Here is a 27178-nt window from a genome sequence, read left to right on the forward strand (position 1 = left end):
CTGCCTTGGAAATGGTCCCCATCTCTCCATTGCCTTCCACATGAGGAAAGGAAGCGAAAAAATTAAATAGAAGGTTTTCCAAAAGCTGGGAGGTACTCCAACACTCTCAACCTTCTCCTCTATCCTTGACCTCACCCCAAGCATTTTCACTCTGGCAGTTGGTTTGTTTGCTTGTTTTACCATAGCTGTTGGTTTTTTCCTGACCTTCCTTGGGCATTTTACAAGTAGAGTCTTGGAACCATAAGGAACCACAGCTCTGACTGGCAAAGGGTGGCTTGGAGGGCTGGCTGATACTGTCCCTCCCAAACTGGAGCCAGGGCTGGCCTTGGAGACATGAGATTCAGGATCATGGCTGGGGAGGTTTTTAGATGGCTGGAAGATAGTCACTTTTTCTTTCCTCCACTTTCCAAACTTCCTATTCACTATTTACTATATGATTTCAAAGCGCATTCACTAATGGACACTATGCTTAGGAAACAGAACCAAGTTTCTGCTTTTTTTTTTTCCTGTCTGACACTCCTGAGAAACTTGGTTCCACTTCCTAAGCATAGTGTCCATTAATGAATAAGCTTTAAAATCGTATCATAAATAGTGAATAGGAAGATTGGAGGGTTCAGATGGCAAGGAAGGAGGGGTGAGAAGAGAAAGCCTGGGGAATTCTAATTCCCCACATCCAGAAGTGTAGATCAGGAGTCAAGAGGAGGCAGCAGGATCAAGCCATGTGGTGTTCAGAAAGAAAGAGACCTTTGAAGATTATAGAAAAAAAGGAGAGGAATGAGCCTAGAGGAAGAGAATCTTTATGCTGGGAAGGGTAGGGACAACAATGGAGCAAGGCCCCAGGGAAGGCACAAGGGGAGGGTCCAGTCCACAGCAGACAGGGCTGTCCCCCTCTTTGAGGCAGGCTGTTGAACTCTGAGAGAGGAGGAAATGGAGATAGGTGGTGGAGAGGGAGGAGTTCAGCCTGTCTGAGGGACACGGTTCTTTGGAGGAGGAAATGGAGATAGGTGGTGGAGAGGGAGGAGTTCAGTCTGCCTGAGGGACATGGTTCTTTGGAGGAGAAAATGGAGATAGGTGGTGGAGAGGGAAGAGTCCAGCCTGCCCCAGGGACACGGTTCTTTGGAGGAGGAAATGGAGATAGGTGGTGGAGAGGGAGGAGTTCAGCCTGCGCGAGGGACATGGTTCTTTGGTGGAGAGGGAGGAGTTCAGTCTGCCTGAGGGACATGGTTCTTTGGGTAGAACAGTAGACAAGAATCAGTCCAGGGTCAGGGTAGGCTTTGGGTACTGAGGAGAGGAAAATGAAACCATCACTGGAGATCTTCTCTCAAGAATGACAGTAGGACTGGGTAGGACATGAGCTTCAGGGTTGCTGACAGGGTACTAGGGCACAGCGAAAGCTCTGTTGAAAGCTTTGGCTACAGTATCTGTGCCAGGCTCCAAGCTGAGTGAAGGCAGAATGGAGCTAATGCACCATATAAATGGGGTATGCCCAGCGAGGGTGGGAGATGTCCTGTTGGATGATGACATCCCAGAAAAGAGGGAAAGGTGTTGATTTTGTTCCTCTCATATCCATCCTCTCCCATATGACAAGAGGATATCAGAAAGGGTCAAAATAAGGGACTAAAACCACAGATAGACATATCAAGGGTCAAGATCTTGGACGTGCATAATCACGGTAGGTAGGTGGAGGACTTTGGTACCAACGAGGCTGAGCAGCAATGAAGCTCTAGGATTTGATCAATAATTGACATAGATGCTGAAATTACAGAGGACAATAAGCAGAGATGAAGTATAAGGACCCCCGATAAAGTCAATATAACAATAGACCTGCAAGATGTTAATGAATATACATCACAGACACATAAATTTTTAGGGAACGAGGTTATTCTATGGTTTGGAAAATGCCAGATTAAAAAAAAAAAAAGAAAGTTCTTTACTGCAGGACTTTCCAGAGCCTTAAAATGTTAATGTACTTTAGTGGACATTGTAATTCTCCAAGAAGGAGAGCTACGATGTCCAGCATTTCCCAAACTTCTTTGAGAATAGAACCCCATTTTCTTTGTAGAGGATCATCCTGTGGAACTGTTCTTGGAAAACACTTTGAGAGATGCAGGTCCAGGGTACAAAAGATTGTGCCACAGCAACATAAGGTTTCCCTGGGAACGGTGGAAACCAATGAGGACAACCACATTGGTGGGAGATAAGGAGGCAGAGAGGAATCATGAGGAGGTGGCCAAAAGGTGGGCGTGTATGCACATGAAGACAATAGGGTGAAACAGACCCTATATGGGAAGGCTGGATAAAAGGGACAATGGGTGCTGTGACTTATAAGTAGTACAAAGGATATCAGAGAGGGCCAAGGGGAACTTGTGAGCTGTGAATGACAGAGCAGAATGGGGCAGTGCTGGAACAATGGAGGCTCACTGAGGGACAGCCCCAAATCCTGTCACACAGACATGCACACGCTCATATGCAGAAGCTTCTGGGCTGCCCTGGATTATTCCCAATGTACGTTCCCATGGCAGCATGGTTTTCTTTTCGCCTGGCCAAGGCTGGGTACTAGCAGGGGAGGGCAGGCTCAATTAACAAACAGCCTGTTTCTCTACTCACCACCTTCCTTGCAGTGCTTTCTTCTTCTCAGAAAGAAATCCAACTGTTAAACTGCATTATTTAATTATAGGTTTCTTTATTTTGTTTTATTTTTGTGTTTTATCTTTTATGTTTTAAAAGCTCAGGATGTAAGAGTTGGTTGGTTGGGTTTTGTTTTTGTTTTGTTTTTTTTTGTTTTGGCGTTTGTTTTTGTTTTTTTAGATGCAGCCAGTCATTATCTTCCCAGTATATTCAGTGTCCTTCCCAGACATGGAAGGGCAATGTTCCCTAAGCCCAGAAGTTTCTGGCACCACAAGTGCAGGTGCAGTTGAATAAGGCTGAACCCAGGCTGTTCGGCTTACATTGGCAAATGGGGGAGAGCTATGCTCCCAGCCCCCTTCGTCCTGCTCAGGGAATTTTCTACCTGCCTCATTCCTGACTGCCTTCCTGGCCACATTGCTTCTATGAGCTCCATTAGGACTAGCCCCTACCACCTGAGAAGGTTTTTTCTGGGGCTCCGCCCAGGGCTCTGACTGAATTTACTTGGGAAAAAATAAACCATGAACATCAAGCAAGGGTCTCCACGTCAGAGTGTACTGTGCATGCATATGCCCCAAACTGATGTGGAATAGGATGATGCTCAGAGGAATACATTAGATCCAGGAAGGTCTCCTGGAGGAGGCAAAGTAGGAACTGACTCTGGAAGGAGAGGAGAGGCTCAAACTGGCAGAAGGCATGGAGAAGGCACTGCAGAGGGAAAGAAGTGTCAGGCACAAGAGAAATGGAAGGATTGGCAGGATATCCAGGGGACAGGAAGAACATCAGGTTAACTAAGGACTATAAAAAGAAGGAAGAAACGATAAGATTGGGCTCCCAGAGGGCTGTGGACCACATCCTTGGGAGCCCAGGCTATGGGGATCAGCAGAAATCAGAGGCCTGGCACTGCTCAATGGCCTCTAGGATTTCTGCACAAGGTCTTCCCATATGCTTAGCAAGTAAATGGAATCCAAGTTTCTAAAGGTTTTAAAGGTTGCTCACCTATGCCTCTCCCCGTACCCAAATCACTGCTGCATAATCCTGCCAAGGAGTTGTTCTGCCTGTACTTCAACATCTTCAGTGGCAGGGGGCTCATTACCTTATAAGATATACTAGTCCCTAATGGGAAGAGGCAGCTGCCAGGTCACTCTCGTCTAACAGCAATGACAATAATAAATTACTATTGCTACTACTGCTAACAATAATTACAATAATATAGAATGCACTTAGTCATTATAAAGTCTTCTGCACACTCCCATTGCATGCCTGCCCTCACCTCTCACACCTACACTCTGAATCATCAGGCTCTCGCCCTTTCTCCGATGAGGTGGGAGACAACTGCTGCTTAACTTCCCCTTTCCTTTATCCCCTTCCCACCTCCTCTTCTCTCTGTTTTGTCTGTCGCCCAACAGCCAAACCAACAGTGCCTGTGGCATGAACCTGTGCTCTACAGGACTGGAATAGCTCTTGCTCTGTGACTGCACTGCTACTTCTTGTAGATCACCAAAATCACCCAGAAATAAAGCTTTGGTCCATGAGGTATAAGCACATGGCATGTTTCTCAAAATATGATCTTCGGCTACTAACATTGTCTACCCCAGCCCCTGCCTCAGACCCTACCAGAAATTCTGATCCAGGAGGCCTAGAGTGGAGCCCTGGAACAGGCACCCAGAGTGATTGTGGCATACCTTATTGTTTGAGAATGACTGCCTTAGGGGCTCTGGCCAGTCTTTGGCTTCAATTATATCAGGGGTCACCAGACTTTTTCTTGAAGGGTCAGATATTAAATATTTCAGGCTAATGGGCCAAATGGTCTCTGCAATAGCTACTCAACTCTGTTGTTGTAATGAGAAGGCAGCCATTAACACTATCTATAGTAGGTTGAATAATAGTCCACAAATACATCATGGCAAAGACTTTGCAAATATGATTAAGTTAACCATCTTGAGATAGGGCGATTATTCTAGATTATCTAGGTGGACTCTAAATGTAGTCACAGGTATCCTTAAAAGAGAGAGGCAGAGAAAGATTTGACACAGATGCAAGAGGAGAAGGCAATTTGACCCTGGAGTTAGAGATGGGAATGATGCAGCCACAAGCCAAGGAATGTCAGCAGCCATTGGAAGCTGGGAGTGGAAAGGAACCAATTTTCTCTTAGAACCTCTGGAAGCACAGCCCTGCTGACCCCTAGATTTCAGCCCCATGAAATTGATTTCTGGCTTCCAGAACTGTGCAATAATAAGTTTCTATTGTTCTAAGCCACCAAGCTTATGGAAATTTGTTGCACCATCAATGGAAAACTAATACACTCCATAAACAAATATACATTGCTGTGTACCAATAAAACTTTATTTATAAAAACTGGTGGATGGCCCACCAGCTACAGATTGCTGACCCCAGAGTGAGACATTAAGAGGTCTTTGTGCACAAGATGTATAGGAGAGAGAAGTCATATAAATATTTGGAAGTCATTATTCAGAAAAAAACAAAAACTAAACATATAAACACGAACCCTCACTTGAGTTCCCTTTGCCAGGAAAGAAAGAAAAGGAGGAAACAAAAACTCCTTTAAAAATCTCCTGTCCCTGATCCATGCAGAAATGAACTGAAATAAAACCTCAGGGAATGTGCCAAGTGCCCAGATTCTCCAGTTGAAGCAACTCTCACAGGGCCAGGCCAGGGGACTGAGGTTGGATGGGAAGCTCGGGGAATGCCCCTTTGGTTCTGGGTGTCCTTTAGAATGCCCAGCTGGGGCCAGAGCCCTCCTTTCTCTCTCCGTCTGCCTCAGCAGAAAGGAAGCAGCTGCCCCAAGCATAACTTCGCCTCCCCTACTTCTCCCCCACTAACACACAAGTGAATCTGAACACATGTGCGCACACACTTCTTCTCTAGGTCCTTTACAAAGGAAAGTCCCACAAATACTCACCAGACACGAAGGCCACTTTTTCCTTTAGGATAGGAAGGACATCAGAAGCTTTCAAACCATCATTCCGAAAAGACCCTGTGGGAAAACAAACCAGAAGGAATCAGGGTGAGAGGAGCCAGCTGGCTGAATCGCAGGGTCCCATCCTCAGTCTCCCAATCCCATCATCAGTCGGCAAGTCCTGCCTTGTCCAGGTCCTACAGCCCAGCCCGATGGACCAGGAGAGGGTCCACAACAGAAGGGATACTTCCACACGATGCCAGCTACAGGGGTGACCAGGGCTACAACCCCCCCGTCCTTCTCAAGCAGAGGACAATCCAAATCACCCTCCTCACGTGGACAAACCTCCATACCCTGGGGGCAAAAAAAAAAAACCAGCCCTGTTGCTGTTGAGCAAGTTGAAGATGGAGGACTTTTACAAAATCATGTTTGTACCTCTAGTGCCTAGCACAGTGTCTTGAACATACTCAGCACCCAGGAAATATCTGTTGAATTAGTTAACTGATATCAAGATGGATTACAAAGTCCTAAATAAAGATTTACAAAGTCCTTTTTGCCTTTCCTCTGGCACAACAACTATTAGTCTTTATTTTACAAACAAGGAAAGTAAACCACAAAACTCCTACAGAAGGAAGCAAAGTTGATGACAATATTCCTCTCCCCACCTCTTCCTCCCCCCCTCAATGTCATCATCATCAGTCCACGATAGACAGGAGATGGGGAGACACAAATCTCCTGGGAAGGAAATGCACTACCTTGTTTAACTTGTTCTCTTTCTAAATCTTGCTTCCCATTTAGAAAGTCCTTTTACGTTCCAGTTGAGTTCCTGTTTTGGGGGCTGGAGGCAGAAGCTCGGGGCTCCCAAAGAAAGGAAACTAAAGATGTGCCTGGAGGAACAGTAGCCTCAGGAGGCAAAGGACAATCCAGCCCAGTGTGGGATGTGTGGGAAGTCAGGACCCAGCTTCCACATCCACAAACCCCAGGCTAGCCCACTGCACCCCTATCATTTAACCTAAGAACCCCACAGGGACTCTCAGGGAGAGCCACCCACGCTTACAGCAATTCGAGCTCTAACTGGGTCTCTGTTATGTGTCACCATTAGGGATATGACACAGATAGACCCCAGAAGGTGAGCGGTTGTAAGTCAGCTCAGGGAGCAGAACCAGATACCATGGATGCCCCCTCGGGTGCCTTTCTCCACTTGGCTTATACCCTTGGGGTCCAAATTTGACAATTTACAGAGGAAAGCAACATGCTGGGCAGGACAATCCCACTCAATCCTTCAATCTCTAAACATTGACTGTTTCAAGAAACCCACCTGGGAATTTTGGCAGTAAAATTCCAAGCCAGGCATAAGATCACTGGCCTAGGGAAGTGAAGTGGGCCAACTGCACACTCAATCAAGGAGGAAGAGAGATATGTCCTCAGAATGCCAGCGTCTATGATCAGAGGTCATACCCTAAACCTAAAGCAAATTTCCTAAGTGTCTCTGACCATTTTGCCTATTTTTTCTCTTTCATTTTGCACCAAATGAAGACTGCAAGTCTTTTATTCATCAGTTGTTTCTCTTTACTAGCTGACAGAGAACTAGCTACAAGGCTCACTTTGAGAAGACCTTGAACAATAGGAAAACAAAGTAACACCATAAAAAAGAATACTTGAACTTCAAAGCCTATAAGCATTATTTTGAACTTTCTATCCTTAGTTGCTACAGATATTTATGCTCTAATTTTATCTTCTCCACAGAAAAACAATTAAATTTCACTAATAGAGGTTAATTAGGATCAATATAAATTGTTATAGAATTTACAAACAGATACATGAAGTATTTTTTTATCCTTATGCAACGAGGAGACATTTAGCTTCCTTGGCAATCTATTAGGCTTTATCTGTTAGACAAGGATCTTTAATACATGACTTGTTTGTGAAAAATGATGCTTCTATATCAAAATACATGATTTTCCTTTGTGAAATATATCTTTCTATACATTAATTTTAAAACACTTTCCTCTATGTAACCATGCACTCTACTAATTTCTATAGAAAAAAATGTAATATAAAAGTTAAATTTCAGTCTTATCTACTTTCAGATTATTTACAAGTTCAAAAATAGCAAGACCCAAACTAATGAGATTTACTATATAAAAAGAATCCACATAACTCTCTTTTCTCCTAAACTCTTGTCCTATTTTTTTCTTCTGTCCTCCCTCTTGTCCCCTACTGTGTTGCAGTACACAAGAGGGTCCTAATTCTAAATAGCCCTAAGACCTTAAGAAAGGGTTTCAAATTTGCTATAATGGAAGCAAAAGGTTCCCCATCCTATCTCCTCTCTACTCCCACCCTTGGAGAGGAAGAGGAAGCTCCAAGTCTCACCCATCACACCCACTCATTGTGCCCCACCTCTTCCTTCTCCCCACCAGGGCCCAGGACCGGAGAGAAGGTGTGCAGTTTGTCCATGCAGCTTGCAGTCATGGGCTCCAGCAAATATCAGTGCCTCGGGTTGGGCTGTTCTAGGATTCCTAGGGCTTCTACTTCCCAGGCCAGGGTCCTCCCCGACCCTGTAGAGGCCACTGCTGTGCCTGGTTGTGTGTCCACCATAAGAAAACCTAAAGTGTCCAGATTTACAAAATCCAAACTAGGGGACAATCATTTCCAATTACAACTAAAATTTTCACATGATAAAAGGATTTGCTCCAGAGTCTCTTCAAATAAAAGTTCCCCTAGTGATTTGAATTAGTTTTTCATTTGCCAAAAATTAAATTACACATAACTTTTCAACAATATATGTATTATGTAAAGCCAAGTAGAGCTAATTAGCCCAGCAGCTCAGAAATTGGTGACCTTGCATATAAAACCTATTTGCACTGGCTAAAGATCCTATGTAGCATATCAATTCCCCCAGGGCCCTTGTGAAACCAGCTGTTGGAATATATAATAAAGGAGAAGTTCACTGAATGCTAATTCAAACAGGACCAATGAAATAGCAACATGTTTTCACTATCCGGTACATGTCTTGGTAGACTCATGGTAAATGTTCAATAAATATTTGATGAAAGAATAAATGAATGAATGAAACGCTGACCCTTCCTAAAATGACTTACACAAGGTCAATGACTTCATCTGTCACACCAAGCACTGGCTATCTGAGTAGATGCCCTCCAGGGTACTACTCAGCTCTAATACTCTGAGACTTTCTAAACCTTCTCTTCATATTTGTTGGCCTTTAAGATCCTCAGGTTATCAGATCAATATGCTTTAAAAGGAAGTACTGGGAATAAATTCCCTAACAAGATTCATTCCACCTTGGGAAGATAAAACATTTCACTGGCTTCATGGCCAATTTTTCCCCCAGAATCAGTTTATAGATGTTCAGGGGCAGATCACCCCATTTTGCAGGTAGCCCAAAATGCCAAAATGGGAGAAGAGTGATGGAAGAATTTCCATGAGGCTTAACCTCTTGAAGGAAGTAAGCTTACATTATCATTGCCATTTCTGGTATAAAGTATATGTGATAGAACTATTAGAAAATAAACTCTAGATCAAGCTTGTGCAACCTGTGGTCCGCAGGCCTCATGCAGCCCAGGGCAGCTTTGAACGCAGTCCAACACAAATTTGTAAACTTTCTTAAAACATTATGAGATTTTTTTGCAATTTTTTTTTTTAGCTTTTCAGCTGTCATTAGTATTAGTGTATTTTCTGTGTGGTCCAAGACAATTCTTTTTCTTCCAATGTGGCCCAGGGAAGCCAAAAGACTGGACACTCCTGCTCTAGACCAATCATAGACCTGTTTCCACCTTTTAAAAAAAAAAAGCCAGTTGAAACAGGCTTGCTACCTCTAAAGAAGGCCTGAGAAGACATTTAAAAAACCCTAAGCCCTTGGAGTTGCTGCAGGAAAAAACAAAAAACAAAATCAGGGGTAGTAACTTCATGGACCTGACCCAAGACGGGTTGTGGGTCGTGGGTGTTGTGCTTCTTCTTAAGGACAAAGGCATGCTTCACCGGCATTCAGTGCTAATCCCACCCCATTTGTGTCCTGCTGTTGTCAGAATTACAAGCCTGCTGTTCCGTTAATTAGCAAAGTTGAAATGCTCCACATCTATTAAGGAAGTACAAATTATCCCTGCCATCTCCCCAGGATCCTCCCGCATGGGTCTTCTCCAAGCCCCACTTTTGCTTCTCCTTGCTCCAAATGTGTTATGCTTACATTGCTTCTAGTCATCATTTCCCACGTTAGAAAATGCCAAACACCCTCACTCTGGCTCCCAGCCTCTGTGTGACCTTAATGGCAATGGTAAAACTGGCCCTTGAGCCACCAGCCCTGTCTGTGGTTTTGTGGGTGTAGAGTAGCAGTATATTCCCCAGGGCACCTGTGTTCCATACTAACCTCCTTCAGAAAGCAATCCTTATTTCAACAAGTGAAGAAGCAAACGACAGAGTGGGTGTTTATAGAGCATTTGGAGGTTCAAGCTGCCAGAGTATACATGGATTGCTCTTTGTTTCCTTTTGGTTCTCAGACACACCCCTTTAATGTGCACCTATTTAGAAGTTACTATGTAAGTGTTCTAACATTGCTTCAAGTGGGCCTGAGCCCTGTTTCTGCACACTTCCCTATGCTCAGGTTTCTGCCTTCTCTTTCTGCTTCACCCTGTGGTGTCCAGCATGGGAGCCTTACTCAAAATGGCACTGAGTCACTGGACAAGAGGCTGCATAAAAGAGATCTGGCTTACAATTGAGAGGTACAGGAGCTCATTTGGCTGGACCTTAGTTTGGTTGTAATTTTGAAATTTTCCTATTCCTAAGGTCATTGTTTCATTAATTCTATATTGAGCACTATGTGCCAGGCCATATGTCAGGCTTTGGTGATAGTAAGACAAATAAGAAATGGATCCTGCTCTCCAGGGGCTTCCAAGCGGAGACAAACAGGTTTCCAAATAGGACAATTAAACTGTTATCAGAGACAGGATATCACCTGTACAAAATGCAAGGAGACTCAAAAAAAAATTTTTTTTAAAAGAGCTTCTTAAAGATGAGTCCTAAAACCTTGCAACTCAAGGTAATAAGCATCACATATACCTAGAACCTTGCTGGAAATGCAAAATCTCAAGTTCCACCCCAGACTTACAGAGTCAGAGCCTACATTTTAACAAGAAACCCAGGTGAGGCCAGGCATGGTAGCTCATGTCTATAATACCAGCACTTTGGGAGGCTAAGGCAGGCAGACAACTTGAGCCCAGGAGTTTGAGACCAGCACGGGCAACATGACAAAACCCTATCTATATAAAAAAAATACAACAAAAATTAGCCAGTCATGGTGGCACACATCTGTAGTCCCAGCCACTTGGGAGGGTGAGGTGGGAGGACTGATTGCGCCAGGGGGGTCAAGGCTGCAGTGAGCTGTGATCATGCCACTGCACTCCAGCCTGGGTGACAGAACAAGACCCTGTCCCAATGCCCCCCACCACACACACACAAAAACCCAGCTGATCCATATGCACATTATACTTTGGGAAGTTGTGCACTAAAGTATGTCTTTCCATTCCAGAGTCACCTCAGAGGCAAAAGATGGAGAAAAGCATCCTGCAGCCTGGCCTAAACAGGACCTCTAAAATCTCATCTAACACTACTCATCACCCCTCCAGCCCCTACCATGGGAAGACCCCTCTCCACTGCCCAGAGATTCCAGAGATTCAGCCATTACCCTATAATTGTCTATTATTCAAATTCAGCTCTGGAATAAAAAGGCTATCTGGGAGGTAGATGAATTCCCCCTCCAGGGCATTAAGACTGGACTACATCTTACTTTTTGGTGGCAGGAGTGTTTATGAATAACACCTGTCCAAACTGCTCAGAATTTTGGTAGCGTAAACCATTCCTTCATGTACCAGATGTTTTCATTTCACCACAAATCTTCCTTCCTACCCTCAGAGCCCTACCTTCTCTAACTACTCTCAGTACCATAAATACTGTCACTGATAATATTTACAGACCAAGATGCCATCTCTAAGATAGCCCTGGAGGATAGAGAAGCCAGTCCGTTTATGCCTCTTTATCCCAACTGCACCCCTACTCACAGGTACAAAGTCCTGAACACTGGGGAAATGCTGGACAAGAAACAGAAAGGAGGGGTGCTCCCACCTGGGGAGTTCTGCATCTGAGAACACAGTGCCCATCTCAGGCAATTCTCTCCCTTGGAGGGGAAACCCAATTTCTACTCTCTGACAATTTCCAGCCTCATAAAATACCCAATGTCCATCTCCCCTGACACCAGGAAGCTACCAGACTGCATAAAAAACCAGTGAAGACTGTGAGATTCTGATAAAGATCCTCCCACCCTTCCCCCAACCTGACCATCCTGTATCCACTATATCTTAATTATTGGTGCCGTCATCCACGGAGCTAACCAAACAGAAACCTGGGAAGCACTCTAGACTCCCCCCTCCTCCATCACACATATTGATTCAGCTACTTGGTTCTGTTGATCCTACCTCTTAAATCTGTCTCTAATGTGTCATTTCCTCTGTGCAGTTTCCCTGGCCTCCCCATCAAGCTGAGCTGTCTCCAGTTGTACTTGATACTCCATCACTCCTGAATGGCATTTATGCGTTTTCGTTTACTCCCCATTAACTGATCATGATGCCTTGAGGGTAAGGAACATGTAGTATTCCTTATTCTACCCCAGAACCCAGCACAGTGCCTGTCACAAAAAAGAGTCAAGAAATACTGAAACTGACCACGCACAGGCACAGAGAAGACAAAGAATGGCAAGTTGAGATGATCCATCAGGTCAGTCTCCACAGAGAAGATGATATTCAAACTAGATTGTAAATAACAGAAGAGGCAAGGGATGGTGGGAAGCAGTACATGCCAAGGCAGAGACGGAGGGGCAAACAAACTGTATGTTATGGATGAAGAGATTTTACTCATTGAACAGAAAAGCAGAGTTAGTGGGTGATGAAAAGGAGTGCATGGAGGAGGGTGGGCTCTGTGGTCTGACTCCCAACAGGGTGGACACCTAGGGAGGCATCGGCAAAGATGCCACTGTAAGTGCCTTCGGAGACTCCAAGACCCAGGTCTGTGCTACAGCAAGGGGTAGAGTTAGGTGGAATCTCGCTGGTCCCAGAAGAAGGCTGTGGCTCCTGAATAGGGCTTGGCCCAGCAGGCTCTGATCCCAACCTCCAGGTCACATTCTGCTTTATCTTTGAGGATATGGGGAGGTTGGGACTTGGCCCCTGCTGAAGTTAGTTTTAGAATAGAGGGTAGGGGCACTGGAACTTTGTCTCTTTTGATCTTCTCCCTAACTCCCAGGAGAGGCAGGAAGCATGTTTGTGGGTAACCTCCTGGGATCTGCTGGGACAGTAGCAGGCGGACAGTTTGTGTGAGACCCCATGAAAGTGCAATGTGAAACTGAATCATAAAGGAAAGAGACATAAAGTCCTGGTCTCTTCTGTGTAGAAAATAGATGGGTGAGGCCCTTAGGAGAAGACACTGTCAGTGAAACTGGAGTTAGCAGAGAACCTATTAGAAGCAAGATCTTCATTCCCTTCATTCTCCCTTCTTTCATCCCCTCCTTTCCTATGTTAACACAAGAGAAAAAGAGAGGTGGCAAGAGTGGGAGAAAACAATAAGGAAAAGGAGTAAGAGCAAGAGATAAAGAGTTGGAGAGAAAGATACACACACACACACACACACACACACACACACAGAGACAGAGAAAGAAATGGAGGTGAATGTTCCTGTCTCCTCTTTATAGACCCTAAGGAGCTATTAAGGAAACTGTTGAAAAATGCCTCCAGTGACTATAAATATGTTCCTTAGAGTTCTCCTTACACCACCAGCCGGGTGTGGTGGCTCACACCAGTAATCCCAGCACTTTGGGAGGCCCAGGTGGGCAGATCGCAAGGTCAGGAGTTTGAGACCAGCCTGGCCAACTAAAAGCCTGGCCATAGTGAAACCCTGTCTCTACTAAAAATACAAAAATTAGCCAGTTGTGCTGGTGTGAGCCCATAATCCTAGCTACTCAGGAGGCTGAGGCTGGAGAACTGCGTGAACCTGGGAGGCAGAGGTTGCAGTGAGCCGAGATCGTGCCACTGCACTCCAGCCTGGGAGACAGAGGAAGACTCCATCTCACAAAACAAAACAAAACAAAACAAAAACACCTACCACCAAGACAGAAAGTGTGTGCTTAAAGGAAGGAATAAACCTGGCAGAGAGAGAAAGACTGGGCAGCTTTATGTCAGCAACCAAACACACAGCAGTGTGGAGACCCACATGCCTCTCCCCAACCTGAAAATCTACCTGTGCCCAATGGGGCCAACTCCCCACAGTCGTCCTTCATCACTGTCACCCACAAACATCAAATGGACCAAGGAGCGTCCCTCTCCTTAGGTGGCAGGTGTGCAGGAGGGATGGTCGGCAGAGTTCTCCTCTTTGGCCATGGGATTTCTAAGCAAAGGACACCCGGGAGCCTCTGCTAACTTGATTTCAACACAAAAAGGGGGAAAAAATGTGTTCTTCCTTTGGCAATTGCTAAACATTGAGCTTTTCTAAGCAAACTGACCAGGCCTCCTGTAAGCTGAGGCAGCAGCCATGGACTTGGCTATAACCAGGTTGGGCAGCCTTTACACTGGAGAAAAGCAATGTCTACCTTCTCTCAACTCTGATATGCATTTGAAGTTTATTTTCATAAATGACCATCTTCTGCCCTGCACTACAGTGAGCTGGACAGCTTCCTTAGGGTGCCTGCCCTAACTGCTCCATCACCATCTGGGCTGGACTCACTTGTCTGCCTCAGTATATCACTGGCACGTACCTCCCTGTTCTGCCATTGTTCACCACTGCATCTGGCTCCCTCACTAGACTCTAAGCTCATTGAGGGCAGAGGCTGAGTACTTCTCTCAATAGCTTTAGTGATTGGTACACAGCTGGCACTTAATGAGTGACCCAGAGGCAGAGTTTTTCACATCCCAAGTGTCACGACACCTTCTACATAAAAAGTGTTTAGTAACTGCCATGTCTCTTCCTCCCATGGTGCTTCTTTGTGCTTATTTCTACCTCCATGTTCATCTTTCTTTCTCTCTCACATGAACTCTAATTGAGGCCAATTTCAATATTAACTTTCTAAAGTCAATATTAGCTATAAAGGCCTGGCTTATGGGCTACCTTTGAGGAACGGAAATTTGTAACACTTTCCATTGCTACATTAGCTCCATTAAAGATCACTAATAATTAGCACTTTAAACACACGGGTAACGCCTCTCTAAGCCCAGCTAATGAGCAAACCATTTCTGTTTATTCTTCACAAGATTTAATATTAGCTCGAGTTGAGACCTCAGCTGCAATACACACAGGCTTATTCACTCTTCCTCCCTCCCTCCCTCCCTCCCTCCCTCCCTCCCTCCCTCCCTCCCCAGAAAAGTTGACATCTGGAGTATGGTGTAGACACAAGAAAATGGCCACTTCAGAAGTGATTCTATCCACCCACTGTGTTTGTTTTGAAACTGATTGTTTTCTAACTCACCAGGTTATCTGAAGTGCTCATACATCACAGGCAGTGGTGATAGTGGTAGATTTATTGTCTTTTTTGTTACTTTAAGCACTGCTCTTGGATGGTCCTCAAAGTAACACAGAACATTGGCTTGTCAGTGATTACTATGATCCAATTGTTGAACATTAGCTATGTATTTGCTATTATATTTGGAGAGAGTTACAAAGGTGCCCAGGGGCAGAAGGTGTGTGCTGTGCAAGTTCAGACATAGAAAAGCTTTGCTCCTTGGGACCCTCATCTCAGTCCCCCTCCCTTTTCCCCAGCACAAACATCAATAATATTAATACTTAATTTAATCAGAGCATAAAGACTAGTTAAACATGAAGTTGCTGACTTGAAAAGCCAGTTCAGGGCTCTGTCATTATGGAAGGCACTCTGGCAGATATCTAAATATGAAACTGTCCAGCACCTATGGGATGCCTCTCCCCTCAACCATCTCTCCAACCCCCATGTGGGCGGCAGTAAAGTAGCAATGGCTGACCACAGAGTTTAGGGCAGAGGACCCTCACAGGCAGCTCCTCGAACAGACCCTCTCACACAAGCCCAGAGTTTCTCCCCACTCCCAGTTGCACTCTTTCTGATTCTACAACCATGCCACTCCTGCTCCAGTGTCCTCACCATGACCATCAATGAACAATGTCACCGGGATACCCTGGCACAGACTGGGCACCGGTCCACTACATACGTGGAACAACTAGGACCAAAGTAACAACCAGGTTTGCAGAACTGCAGGTGCGGTCTGACAGCTGAGAAGGGACACATCCAAAGGTCATTTTACTGAACAAACTAGCAAACTAAAGCACCCTCTCCCCATGGCCAGGACATGTATGCCGCTGTCCTTGGTCCTGAACTAGTGTGACGCTACTTGGAGTGGCTGCTGTCCATGTTGTCTTAGGGATATGTCAACCAAAAGAGAAAGAGGCAGAGATGAAAGAGACGTTAAGATATATCATGGAGATAAGAAATGTGAAGAAGCATTGGAGGAATATACATATAGAGAGATTACAGAAGAGAGGTTTGTTTGGTATTGTTTTCAAATTATTGTAGTAACCAAGAAACAAAGGTCTGTGTACATACCCCTACACACACACACAGACACAAACATACCCAGATCACATGGAAATGAGACAGCATGAACCCTGTATGTCCCCTGATACAATGTTCAGGTATCTAGATAAATTGGCTAACCATATCTGATGGATTATCCATGGAAAGATTCCTGGAGTTTTAAGCAATTTTTGAGTCCCTACTTAAGTTATTGCCTTGGATATCCAAACATATACAATTCAACTCAATAAATATTTATTGAGCACCTATATGTGTCAGGCAAAGTTACAATCACTGTGGGTACAAAGGTAAACAATATAGAGTTCCTGACCTTAAGGGATTTTTAATTTAAGGAAAGAGTCAGACAAACCAACATGTAATTTCAATATCATGCAAGTAATATAATATAGAGGTACACATGGGGGACAAATATTCAGATAATCCAAAAGAGATACTAAAACTCTAGCTCTAAGGAAGTCTCTAAAATGTGAAAAAGCAGTAACAAGAGAAGAGGCAATGGATTATGGGATCATCACCTAGGTCCTAGATTGGACAGGACAGGTGACAAGTCTCTGGTGGGTCTAGGAGAAGAGAGAGGACTAACTAAGACACAATGGGGTTTTCCCATGACCTAGACCCTATCCATAATAACAAAGAGATGAGTTAATGTTTGCTGGAGACAAACAACAAAGCTTCCCCTGTGGACCTAGCATAACCAGGGCCCAGCAGAAGCTAGAAAATTTGCCATGATTGGGAAAATATTTGACTCACGATGTCTGCTATTTCTTTAGAAAGAAGCATAACAATGTTAAGTGCTAAACAGGAACTCAGGGGTGATCTAGGTATCTCATGAAACCAAAATCCTTCTCCAGAATTCTGGAGGGTAGACTGGGTAATCCTCAACTCTACTCACCAGAGGACAGACTAAGTTATACTTTTTACCTGACAAACTGAAGCAGGCCTATAAACCCTGCCTCAAAATGTATGTGGTGGGGGAAAGCCATGAACTTCATGAAACTGTATGCAAACCATTGCATATCTGTCCATACGTGTCTATTCTTCTGAGAGACAATCTTTAAGTACAGTTGTCAACAGATTTTCAAGGGGATCTATGACACCCTAAATCATTGAGAACCACTAACCTAGGGCAGTCACAGTGAGAGTCTACAAGTTACCTTGGGTTCTAACCACTAGATCCTATTACCTAGGCTCTGCCTCCCTCACAGCACACTTTATGACACTCGTGGTTTAGCTGGAATCCAATACCATGGTTGGGCTGGCAGAGAAAAAATGAAATGATTTTGATTCCTTAGCTAAGATAAATGGAAACTGTGGCAGATGGTAGAAGGTGAAGGCTGTGTGAAGGATCCTGTGCTGTAAGAATAAGCTTTATCAGAGGTGGTTCTCTCTCATTATGGAGCTACTAAGAGCTGGAAGAACTGAGGTTAGTTGAACACAAAATGAGTTTTGTAGACACCAAGGCAGTACATCTCCAGTAAGCCTTCCAAACTGATGACACCCCTGCCATTGGAGGGATGACAACTTGACCCCAGGCCCTTTCTCGATTCATGACACTGTCAAGGTTAGAGCCAGCAGAAAGGGTTTGCAAACATGTTTAACAAGATCTGCTGGAGCCTGGATAATGGCAGGATAAGGTTTCTGGAGTGTTCCTAGTGAGGCTGGAACCATATGACACACCTGGCCATTACTTGCTCAACGTGCTATCTTCTACTTAAGACAGCAAGCTCTCCCAGGACAGGAATGTCTTGAGGGGAAGGTCACAGCCCTGAGTCAAGCATAGACTTTGGACAGAAGTCTGACTCCCAGCTCCAGTATTTATTAGCTGTGTGTCCTTGGACAGCTTAACCTCTCTGGGTCTCTGTTTCTTCACATGAGATAAGAATACCTACACTTCATAGGCTGTTATAATGATTAAGGGAGGAAAATTGAAAAACCAGACACCTACCTGACACTAAGTAAACATAACGCTCACTTTTCTCTGTTCATCTTGATATCTCCTTCATGGGGCCTGACACATGGTAGATGTTCAATAATAAGTACTGATTATACGAATGAGTGAGCAAGTGAATGAGTAAGTGAATGGAGTAAACTCAGAAAATGGCAGCTAAAAACTGCCTCCTCAACTTCCCACTGCACACCTGTAAGCCACACCGCTCACACCCATCTGTGTGCGTCCTCTGAATTTTTATTGTTTCCCTCTGCTACCCAATCTGGGCTATTTGGCGAGCACTACAACTACTCCTGCTCCCTTACCCAGGTGCCCCAGATGTAAAAGAAAGCCTGCTTTTCCCGAAGGAAGGCCAGCTGCCCAGCTGATTGTGCATTTGTGCCTCCTCCTGTGGCCAGGGGGCTATGGTCAGGGGCATCTCCATGACCATAGCTGCCAGCAGCTGCCAGCAGCTGGCAGGCCTTGTTCCTTCTTTTCCCAACTCCTCTTCCCCCTGCCCTTATGAGACTGGGTTCTACATAAAGATCTACAGGTCAAGGTGGCATTTCTGAGAAGCATGCCTACTGAAAACACATCCTGATAGCGGGGCCACCATCTGAGATGAAGAAGCCACCACATCTACCTAGTAGGCAGCCTTCAGAGCCCCATGGGGAGAGGTCTGGGGAGAGTCATTGACCTGTGAGTCTTTTTCTTAGTTGGACTTGAGTTGTCAGGCTATAGTAAGTAGGGGGAGTTCACAGAGAAAGAAAAGCTAGAGAGGTTATGTTACCCTTAACACACAGAGCTAGGTGTGCAGGCACAGGAAAGTGGTGAATACAAATCCAAGTGAGTTGGATACTAAAATCTGCTTGCTACACGTAGAATAAATGTCCCCAGGTTGCTTAGATTCTCAGTTCCACGCTCTCTGAAATGATTTCCTCACCAACTCCCCAGCACTCATAATTCTCTCCCAGTAATCTTAGCAGACCTCTAAGAGGCTGGGATATCTGGTCCCCTGCTCTTTCAGCTCCCTGGAAAAGAGGAGTCCTTGCCATGACTAGAGTGCCATGAGATTGTCTTGTCCATGGATAAATGTGCATGTGTACTCAGAACATAGCCTATATGCTAAGAATAGAATAATTTTAAGTTAGGGAGTAAAGAGATTTATGATAGCTTCATATATTTCAAAAAATCAGAAACAACCTCAAATATTCAACCTCAGGGAAGTGGTTAAATAAACCATGGTATATCTACTCAATGTATTCATTAAATATTCATTAAATATTATACAAATATAATATCTTGGGAAATTTCCTGGTATATTGTTAAGTATGAAAAAGATTATAAAACAGTTATGTACAACCATATCTCAATTGTACATATAGTGTCTGTGTTTCTGTGTGTATAAAAACCATATCTATATGTACATATATATATGTACACAGCAGTTATCTCTGAAAATTGGATTGCAGATTTTGTTAATGTTTCTTTAATTTTTTCTATGTCAGATTTTTCTTATTTATTCTTGAAATAATTGGAAAAGAGCAAATTCTCTCTTTTGTATACTGATCCTTCATATATAGAATATCTGTAAAATATTCATACACTCAAAAAGTTTAATAATTAGGTTGTGGTTATGATAACAAGTCAAATAGCATTTTAAGAGCAACCTTATTTAAAGTTTAGAACAACTGTGTTACACAGCTGTTCACTCTGCAATGTGATCCTGTGGCAAATAAAAAATGGCTACCATTCATCACAGATAAAATTGTCTTATGACTAAAAGAACTGAAGTCCAAATGAGCTGTAAAAGGAAACTCCATTTTTCATTAGGTATAATTTTCCATGTATGCAAACAGGGTTTATCCCTTTGAAATGCAAGATATAAAAGAAGATTCAAGTAAAATAGAATTCAAATAAAATCAACATGTTTTTAGATTAAAAAGCTAAACATTACAGTGGATATCTGTTGAATGAATCTCTAAGTACCCGCTATGTGCCAAAGGGATTTTCGACTAGATGTTTACCTATAAAAACAAGTAGATAAAAATAATTAAACTTTTTTTAAAGATAAATAATGGATTGGTCTTGCCCTACCAGATATGAAAGTATATATTTTAAATTCAATTATTAAAAGGTAGAGCAGACACAAGAATTAACATACAATGAATGGAGCCTGAAACATAGCCCTAATACAGATCTGGCATATTTTAAAATCTAATGCATGGTAAGGAAAGAATCTAAAGCAATGGAGAAAAGATAAAGTAGTCAATAAATAGCAATAAATGGCACTGGAAAAACTGAATATTTGGAAAAGAAAAATCCAGTTAATCCTGACAACTTCATACCGTACACCAAAATAAAATAAATTTTAGACAGATTAGAGCCCAAATGTTTAATATGACATTTAAAAAAAAAACCTTAAGAGAAAACATGCATGGTCATTTAACTGATCCCTGAATAAGAAAGAGCTCTCAAGGCACAAGAGTATTTAAAGAAATCAGAAAGTTAAATATTGATGGTTTTGTTTATGTAGAATTTAAACTATATGTCAGATTATAAACAAAATTTAAAAGGCAAATGACAAGCTAGGAAAAGTGTAGCAAATACGATAGAGAAAAAATTACTGCTCCCTATTTGAAAAATGGGCAAAGAATATAAATATACATTTCAAAAATGAGGGAAAATGGATAATAAACATATGAAAAAGCAGTCCACCTAATTAGTAATAAAGAAAATGCAAACTAAACAATGAGATGTTTTTAAACCCATTAAATTTGCAAAGATTTTGAGAAGGCAATAATCATCAATGCTAGCAAGGGTTATAGGTTCCTGCCTATAACCCTGTTAGTGCAAGTAAAATTGCTTCAACCTTTTCAGGAAGCAATCTGGTAATATGAATAATAATAATACAGTGATCTAGTGATATCCCTTCTGGATGTCTATGTGAAGGAACTAAGGAAAAATCAGGACAGATATTTGCAAACAAGGTATTTCATGCAATACTTTTTAATGTGGCCCCAAACTGCAAATATCCCAAATAGCCAACAGAAAGGGGATAGTTAAGATAAACTTGAAATAGGTATAAATTAAATACACATCAGCCATTACAATTTGTATTTTTGAGTAATTTTTAATTTCATGGAAGAATGCTTGCAACATATAAAGTAAAAATTAGGGCATTAATGATACACGCACTATATAATTTAGGTTAAATCATATGAGATTGCTGAGACTCAACTTTTTTTTTTTTTTACCTTCTGAAATAGTGATTTGATGTGATCCCAAATATGGACATAATGTATTTCTGGGTTGTGAGATTATGGGGATATTTCGTTTTTTTCTTTACACTTTTCTATAATTTTCAAACTTTCTACAATAAATATGTATTAAAATTAATGTTGTAAAAGTGTATAAAGACAAGGTAAAAAAAAATACCCCAAATTTAAAACTGTATGAATCCACTTCTCTGGTTTCTCTTTTCTAGATTTTATAAGCCTCTGCTTCTTTGGTCTCTTAATCCCCATGCCTTGCCTCGTTTTTGTCTGTTATTCTATTTATTTGCATGTTCTATAATTTGCTGTTTGAGGTTAATCCCCAGAATAAGAAGGAGAACTCTAGAAAGGCTCTGACCTCAGCTGTCAATCCCTTTTCCTCCAGGAAGCCTTCCCAAAAAGGCACAAGAGTCATGCAGTTTCTATCCCCAGAGATGGCCCTATGCTTTTCAGTCAACAGAGGTACCACAAAAGGGGAAGCAGGTAGCCTCCTCTCCACTTGTGTTGCCACTACCTCTCTAAAATTGAGAGGCAGAGGAGAGCCCTGAGAAGCACTGGGAGAGGACATGTCACCAAGAGGTATGAGTCCTCATCATCCAATGATGAAGACTCCAAAAAACATCCAACTAGAACATAAAGTACAATGAGATGCTAGGCTGGGGTAACCAGGATTACTTCTCACCAGTGTGCTGTTGGAGGGAGGCTGCTGCTGCCCTCTCCTAAGCCCATGGGCCTGTACCTTTTACCTGTGAGCCCACCATGGGATCACTGAATTGACTGGTACAATTAATATTTAGAGCTAATAAGATCCCCAATGAATATTCTGTTTCTTTTCTACAAACTATGGACATATTTCTGTATTTGTTCACATATTGTACTATAAAATGATTCATATTACTATTTCAATTTTGAGTCATTTTTCTTACAGCAATAAAGTTATCTCTTGCTTTGAAATGCCCTAATCAACATCTGGAAGGTTCATCAATGTCCACCTCAAAAAAGTGTAACTTAGCATCACTATTCCTTAGTTTTTCCATCTGCAAAATGTAAGCAACATCTCATAAGGTTATTACGAGAATTAGCTGAGACTATGTGTGTACCTTGTGATTGGTCGATGGCAGGTGTCCAGTAAGTGCTAGGTAATGGAGTGAATGAATGAATCAATGAAGTGTCTGAACTGTGTGATTGATTTGCCACTGGGCTCAGCTATACAAACCTGGGAACAGCCAAACTGCAGAAACCATTCACAATTCAAGACACAATTATCCACATGCTGTCAGCTCCTGAAATTGTAGACATAATAACTTAGAAGAAATGTGCTGCCTACAGAGAGCATGCTTTGCCAATTCAGACTCCGGCAAAGGTGAGAACATTATAGTTCCCACAGGAAAAAAAATTCTTCCCTTCAACTCTAAAATTTTAGAATTCTGCATTTGTGCAAATGGAAACAGTAGTCAAAATCTATTAATTTCCAGCTTTGTGGCTGTAGGATTGAAATTTTTCCATCAAAATCTATATGTAAATTTGGAAGCATTCACCATCCAACTGGGGCCCAGGCATCTACAGAGCAACTGAGTCATGGTTGTGGAACAACTGAGTCATATTGTTCCATGCCAACAATATTGCTGATGGGGGAAAGGACACTGGACTAGGAATCTGAAGACCTCAGTTCCCTTTGTGGAATTTCTCTACCCCTTTCTGGCCTCCATTTTCAAAACCAGTAAAATAAATGAGCCAGATAAGATGATGGCTGAGGTTGTCACTTCCCCAGCTGTCCCATTCCCTAAATCTGCTTTGCTGTAGAAGAAATAATGGCCTGCAAAAAAGTTAGAGAAGGGAGCATCCCAGAGGAGAAATGAGAACCTCAGGGATAAGAATCATGCTGGGGAAATACCATATTTAATGAATTGCAAAATGTATCATTAGTTTATGTGCCATTAGAAAAGAAAAAACTGCTGCCAATTAAACTATTACACACCATAAACTATAAAATGCATCCTGATTTCAGAGATGGCAAAATGTAGAAGGAAAAAGAGCATCTTATAATCAATAAATATGGGAACTAATATTTACTGGGTATTTGTTATATTCTAGGCACTGAGCTAAGTGCTTTATCCATATTATTTCATTTAATTCTAAAACAACCCTGTGAAATAAATGCAAGCATAGGAAAGACCAGCATTTTATAGAGGAAAAACTGAGATACAGTGAGGGTTTACATAATCTGCTTAAGGTCTTTTAACTAGTAGGGAGAAGAGGTAAGATTTGAACCTACAACTATTTTACTCCAAACTCCATCTTGTTAACCCTTTACTCTCTGAAGAAGCACTGAGGCATCTGATACCAAATGAAAACGAGTTATTTCATGGTGGTAAGACTGAAACACTAAAACTGTCAGAACATATTAAAGGAACTTATTAGGATGAAATACTTTGAACTAGAGGGAACCTCAGAGATGATGTAATACAAGCATATACTTTACAGACAAGGAAGCTGAAGCCCAGAGGGATGATGTGATTTACCCAAGGTTGCACAGCCAGTTAGTGCAAAAGTTAAGATTCTAGAATTTTGCTAGGTTGTGAGATCAAGTTGGCAAGTCTAGAATTTTCAGATTCTACTCATTCCTTTCTTTTCAAGTTCTAGGCATTTTCCTATCTCTATAATTTCTTAGTGGTTTCTCTAAAACCACACAGGCAAATTCTTTTAGCATTTCAGGATACAGTTCCTTCAGGCCTGAGATGCAGAGCTATTCTCAGAGAGGTCAGGGTGGATGGACACAACAGTTAGACAGGGTTTTTGCTTTTTAAAATTTTTTTATTTTTTTTTTTTATTTTTTGAGACAGAGTGAGTCTTGCTTTTTTGCCCAGGCTAAAGTGCAGTGGTGAGATCTCGGCTCGCTGTAACCTCTGCCTCCCGGCTTCAAGCAATTCTCATGCCATAGCCTCCCCAGTCCCACTAGCTGGTATCATAGGCAAACACCACCACTGCCCGGCTAATTTTTTGTATTTTTAATAGAGATGGGGTTTTGCCATGTTGCCCAGGCTGGTCTCGAACATCTGAGCTCAGACAATCTGCTCACCTTGGCCTCCCAAAGTGCTGAGATTACAGGCATGAGCCACCGCACCCAGCCCAGACATGGGTTCTAATCTGTCGAGTTCTAAGAACCCAGCATGCTTAATCTCTCTGTTCCTTGTGGACTCATAAGTAAAATAAGGCTAATAACGCCAACCTCATAGAGAGACAATGTACATAAAGTCCCCATAAATAATCAATTGCAGCTGTTATAGCCATGACTATTGAAGGAGTTTAGGGCTTTTACTATTTTTTCTTGACTACTGGTTATTATTATCATTATCATTATTATTATTGAGACAAGAGTCTCACTCTGTCACCCAGGCTAGAGTGCACTGACATGATCATGACTCACTGCAGCCTTGATCTCCTGGTCTCAAGCGATCCTCCTACATCAGCCTCCCAAGTAGCTGGACTACAGGCATGCATCACCACACCCAACTAATTTTTAAAATTTTTTATACAGATGGGACCTCTCTGTGTTGCCCAGATTGGTCTCAAACTCCTGTGTTCAAGTGATCCTCCTGCTTTAGCCTCCCAAAGTGCTTAGATTACAAGGCATAAGCCACTGTGCCTGGCTGGCACTTGGTTCTTGTATGAATCAATCTATTCTGCATTTTCTAATCTGAAGTGCATTTTCTTGGCTGGAGACAGTGGAAGCAGGAGAATAGGGCTTCTTTATCTCCGTCTATAACAGACAATCTTCCCCAAGCAGAGCGCTAAAACCCTGCTCTATCACAACTGTTCACAAGCTCACTTTAGTTGCTAGCTTTAGTTGAGCTATCTGCCCTTCCATTAACTTTTTGTACAAGCTCTTTAAAAATCAAGATTCTTGAAGAAGTCCCTTTCATTTCATAATTCATCCTGCTTGTCTCAAAGGGAAGGCCAACCCCTTTCCAAGGCATGGGCAGCCAGCCCTCCAGACTTCACAGCATTTGAAGCTAAAGGTCAAAGCAAATTATGTTCTACCTTCCAGCCAACAGGGGCTGAGTGCCAGTACAGGAAAAGCCCCTTCCTACCATTTTAGGGACCTTTGTGCTTCTAGTTACATACGTGTGTGTTAGAAGACAATGTGTGATAATAATGCCGCAGGTTGCCAGGAGAAAGTGTGGGTCCTAAAGCGGTGAGGTGGAAAGTACCAAAGAAGCTGCATGGCCAGGATGTGGGCTGACTTAGTAGTCCTACTTTCCATTTTAAAGACACTGAACTGGGGGGAAAAGCGTGTACCCAGTCTCACAGTTAACAATGTCTGTGGAAAGCCCAGCTGGTAAAGCCAGCGGACAGACCAAGGTATCCCTGCCCCACTGGTGATCACTTACCTCACAGAACACAGGCTTTGTAAATCAAGCATCACACGAGCCCACTTTTCAGCTCCTGCTTTCCCAAGGCCTGCTTAGCTGTTGTTTTGTTTTTGCTGCTTTCGTGGGACTTTGTGGTAGATGCTTGCTATCATTAATTAAGGGTTACTTCCTAAGTGCAGGTTCCTAAGTGTTTTACATATCTTATGTTGCTTAATTCTCTCAACTACCCTAAGGGGTATATATTGTTCCCCACATTTTATGGGTGAAAAACTGAGGATTAGAGGAAGCAAATAATGCGCCCAAGGTCACAGAGCTAGGAAATGATAAAGTCAGGATTTGAATATGGGTCTATCCTATTCCAAAGCCTGTGTATGAAGCCTCATACATATAGATCTGTCTCATCTAGCTCCCAAGTCACCCTGGACAGGACATATCCAGAACTTCAAACTCTCTAGGGTTAAGACATAGCCATGTTTGGTGCAGCCTCAAACACAGTGTTGGATGTGCCTGGGATGAACCCCAGACCCTGAGTTTCTGGACAGTTACAAGACAGAGAGTTACAGGACAGAGGTTTCTACCTCAGTTTCCTGCTGAGCCTTATAATTAGCACCTTACAGGTAGCACTGTGCTCTGAAACCCCACCTGTCTATTTAGGGCCTTGCCCATCCTTTGCCATACCCCTTTCCTGGCAGGGGAAGGAGGGAAGGATGTCTATGTGCCACTAGTCACTGCCTGGGGGCCTGCCAGGAATGGAGTGATGGCCCAGTAATGTAGAAGCACAGACTAGCCTGACCCTGAATGTCTCCCCCAACTTGTGAACTCTGGTGACTCTCCCTCGCAGGACTCCTCACCTTGGATGATGATGCAGACCTGAGAGAAACCTGTTGTTGCGATGTTCCAGTGGATATCGTGTATTTCACCGCTGCTGCTTGCCTCGTCCAGCTAGCCCAACAGTCCCTTCACTCTCAGCCAGACATTCTACCAACCCCTTGGAAAATGCCAACGCCAATGCTGTTCTGAGGTGGGAAATCAGTTTTCTTCATGTAGGCTTGACTAAATGGATTGACTAAAACAATCCATAGAAGACTGTCAGAGGCATTTTAGACAACAATAAGTGGCTAAATGGAAATGGAGAGTCCCATGAAATTCCCCATGCCATTGACTGTTAATGATGTGGTAATTATAAACACAACAGCAAATATTATTACCAATTTCAAGCGTTGACAAAAACCAGCTGGTACACTCAGCAAAGCACTCCAGTCCTGGAAAGTCCTGGAAACTCATATAATGCTGTAAGTCCAATTAGATGAAATCTTAGTCTAACTGTGGGAAGGAAGCTGTATTTCTCAACATGCAACACTACCCAGAAAACCCTACACAATAAGCACAAGAAGTCTTCTCTGGTGACCTGGACTGACCTATATCCATAGTGGTGACTATTTCCAC

At 42.9% G+C, this 27178-nt stretch overlaps 1 protein-coding gene across 16 annotated transcripts in view; it reads right to left on the bottom strand.

The window, feature by feature from the left end:
• Positions 1 to 27178, bottom strand: part of KALRN (kalirin RhoGEF kinase) — a 693044-nt gene that overhangs the window by 496183 nt on the left and 169683 nt on the right. For all 16 annotated transcript variants that reach the window (XR_013414358.1, XM_015130033.3, XM_028844557.2 and 13 more), the window contains exon 2: positions 5549 to 5623. Coding sequence is in view for 15 of the 16 variants with exons in the window: in XM_015130033.3 (XP_014985519.1) it covers positions 5549 to 5623 (75 nt within the window). In the remaining variant the exon portion in view is untranslated. The remainder of the gene's footprint in view (positions 1 to 5548; positions 5624 to 27178) is intronic.

The sequence above is a fragment of the Macaca mulatta genome, chromosome 2 (genome assembly GCF_049350105.2).
Source record: "Macaca mulatta isolate MMU2019108-1 chromosome 2, T2T-MMU8v2.0, whole genome shotgun sequence".
NCBI lineage: Eukaryota > Metazoa > Chordata > Mammalia > Primates > Cercopithecidae > Macaca > Macaca mulatta.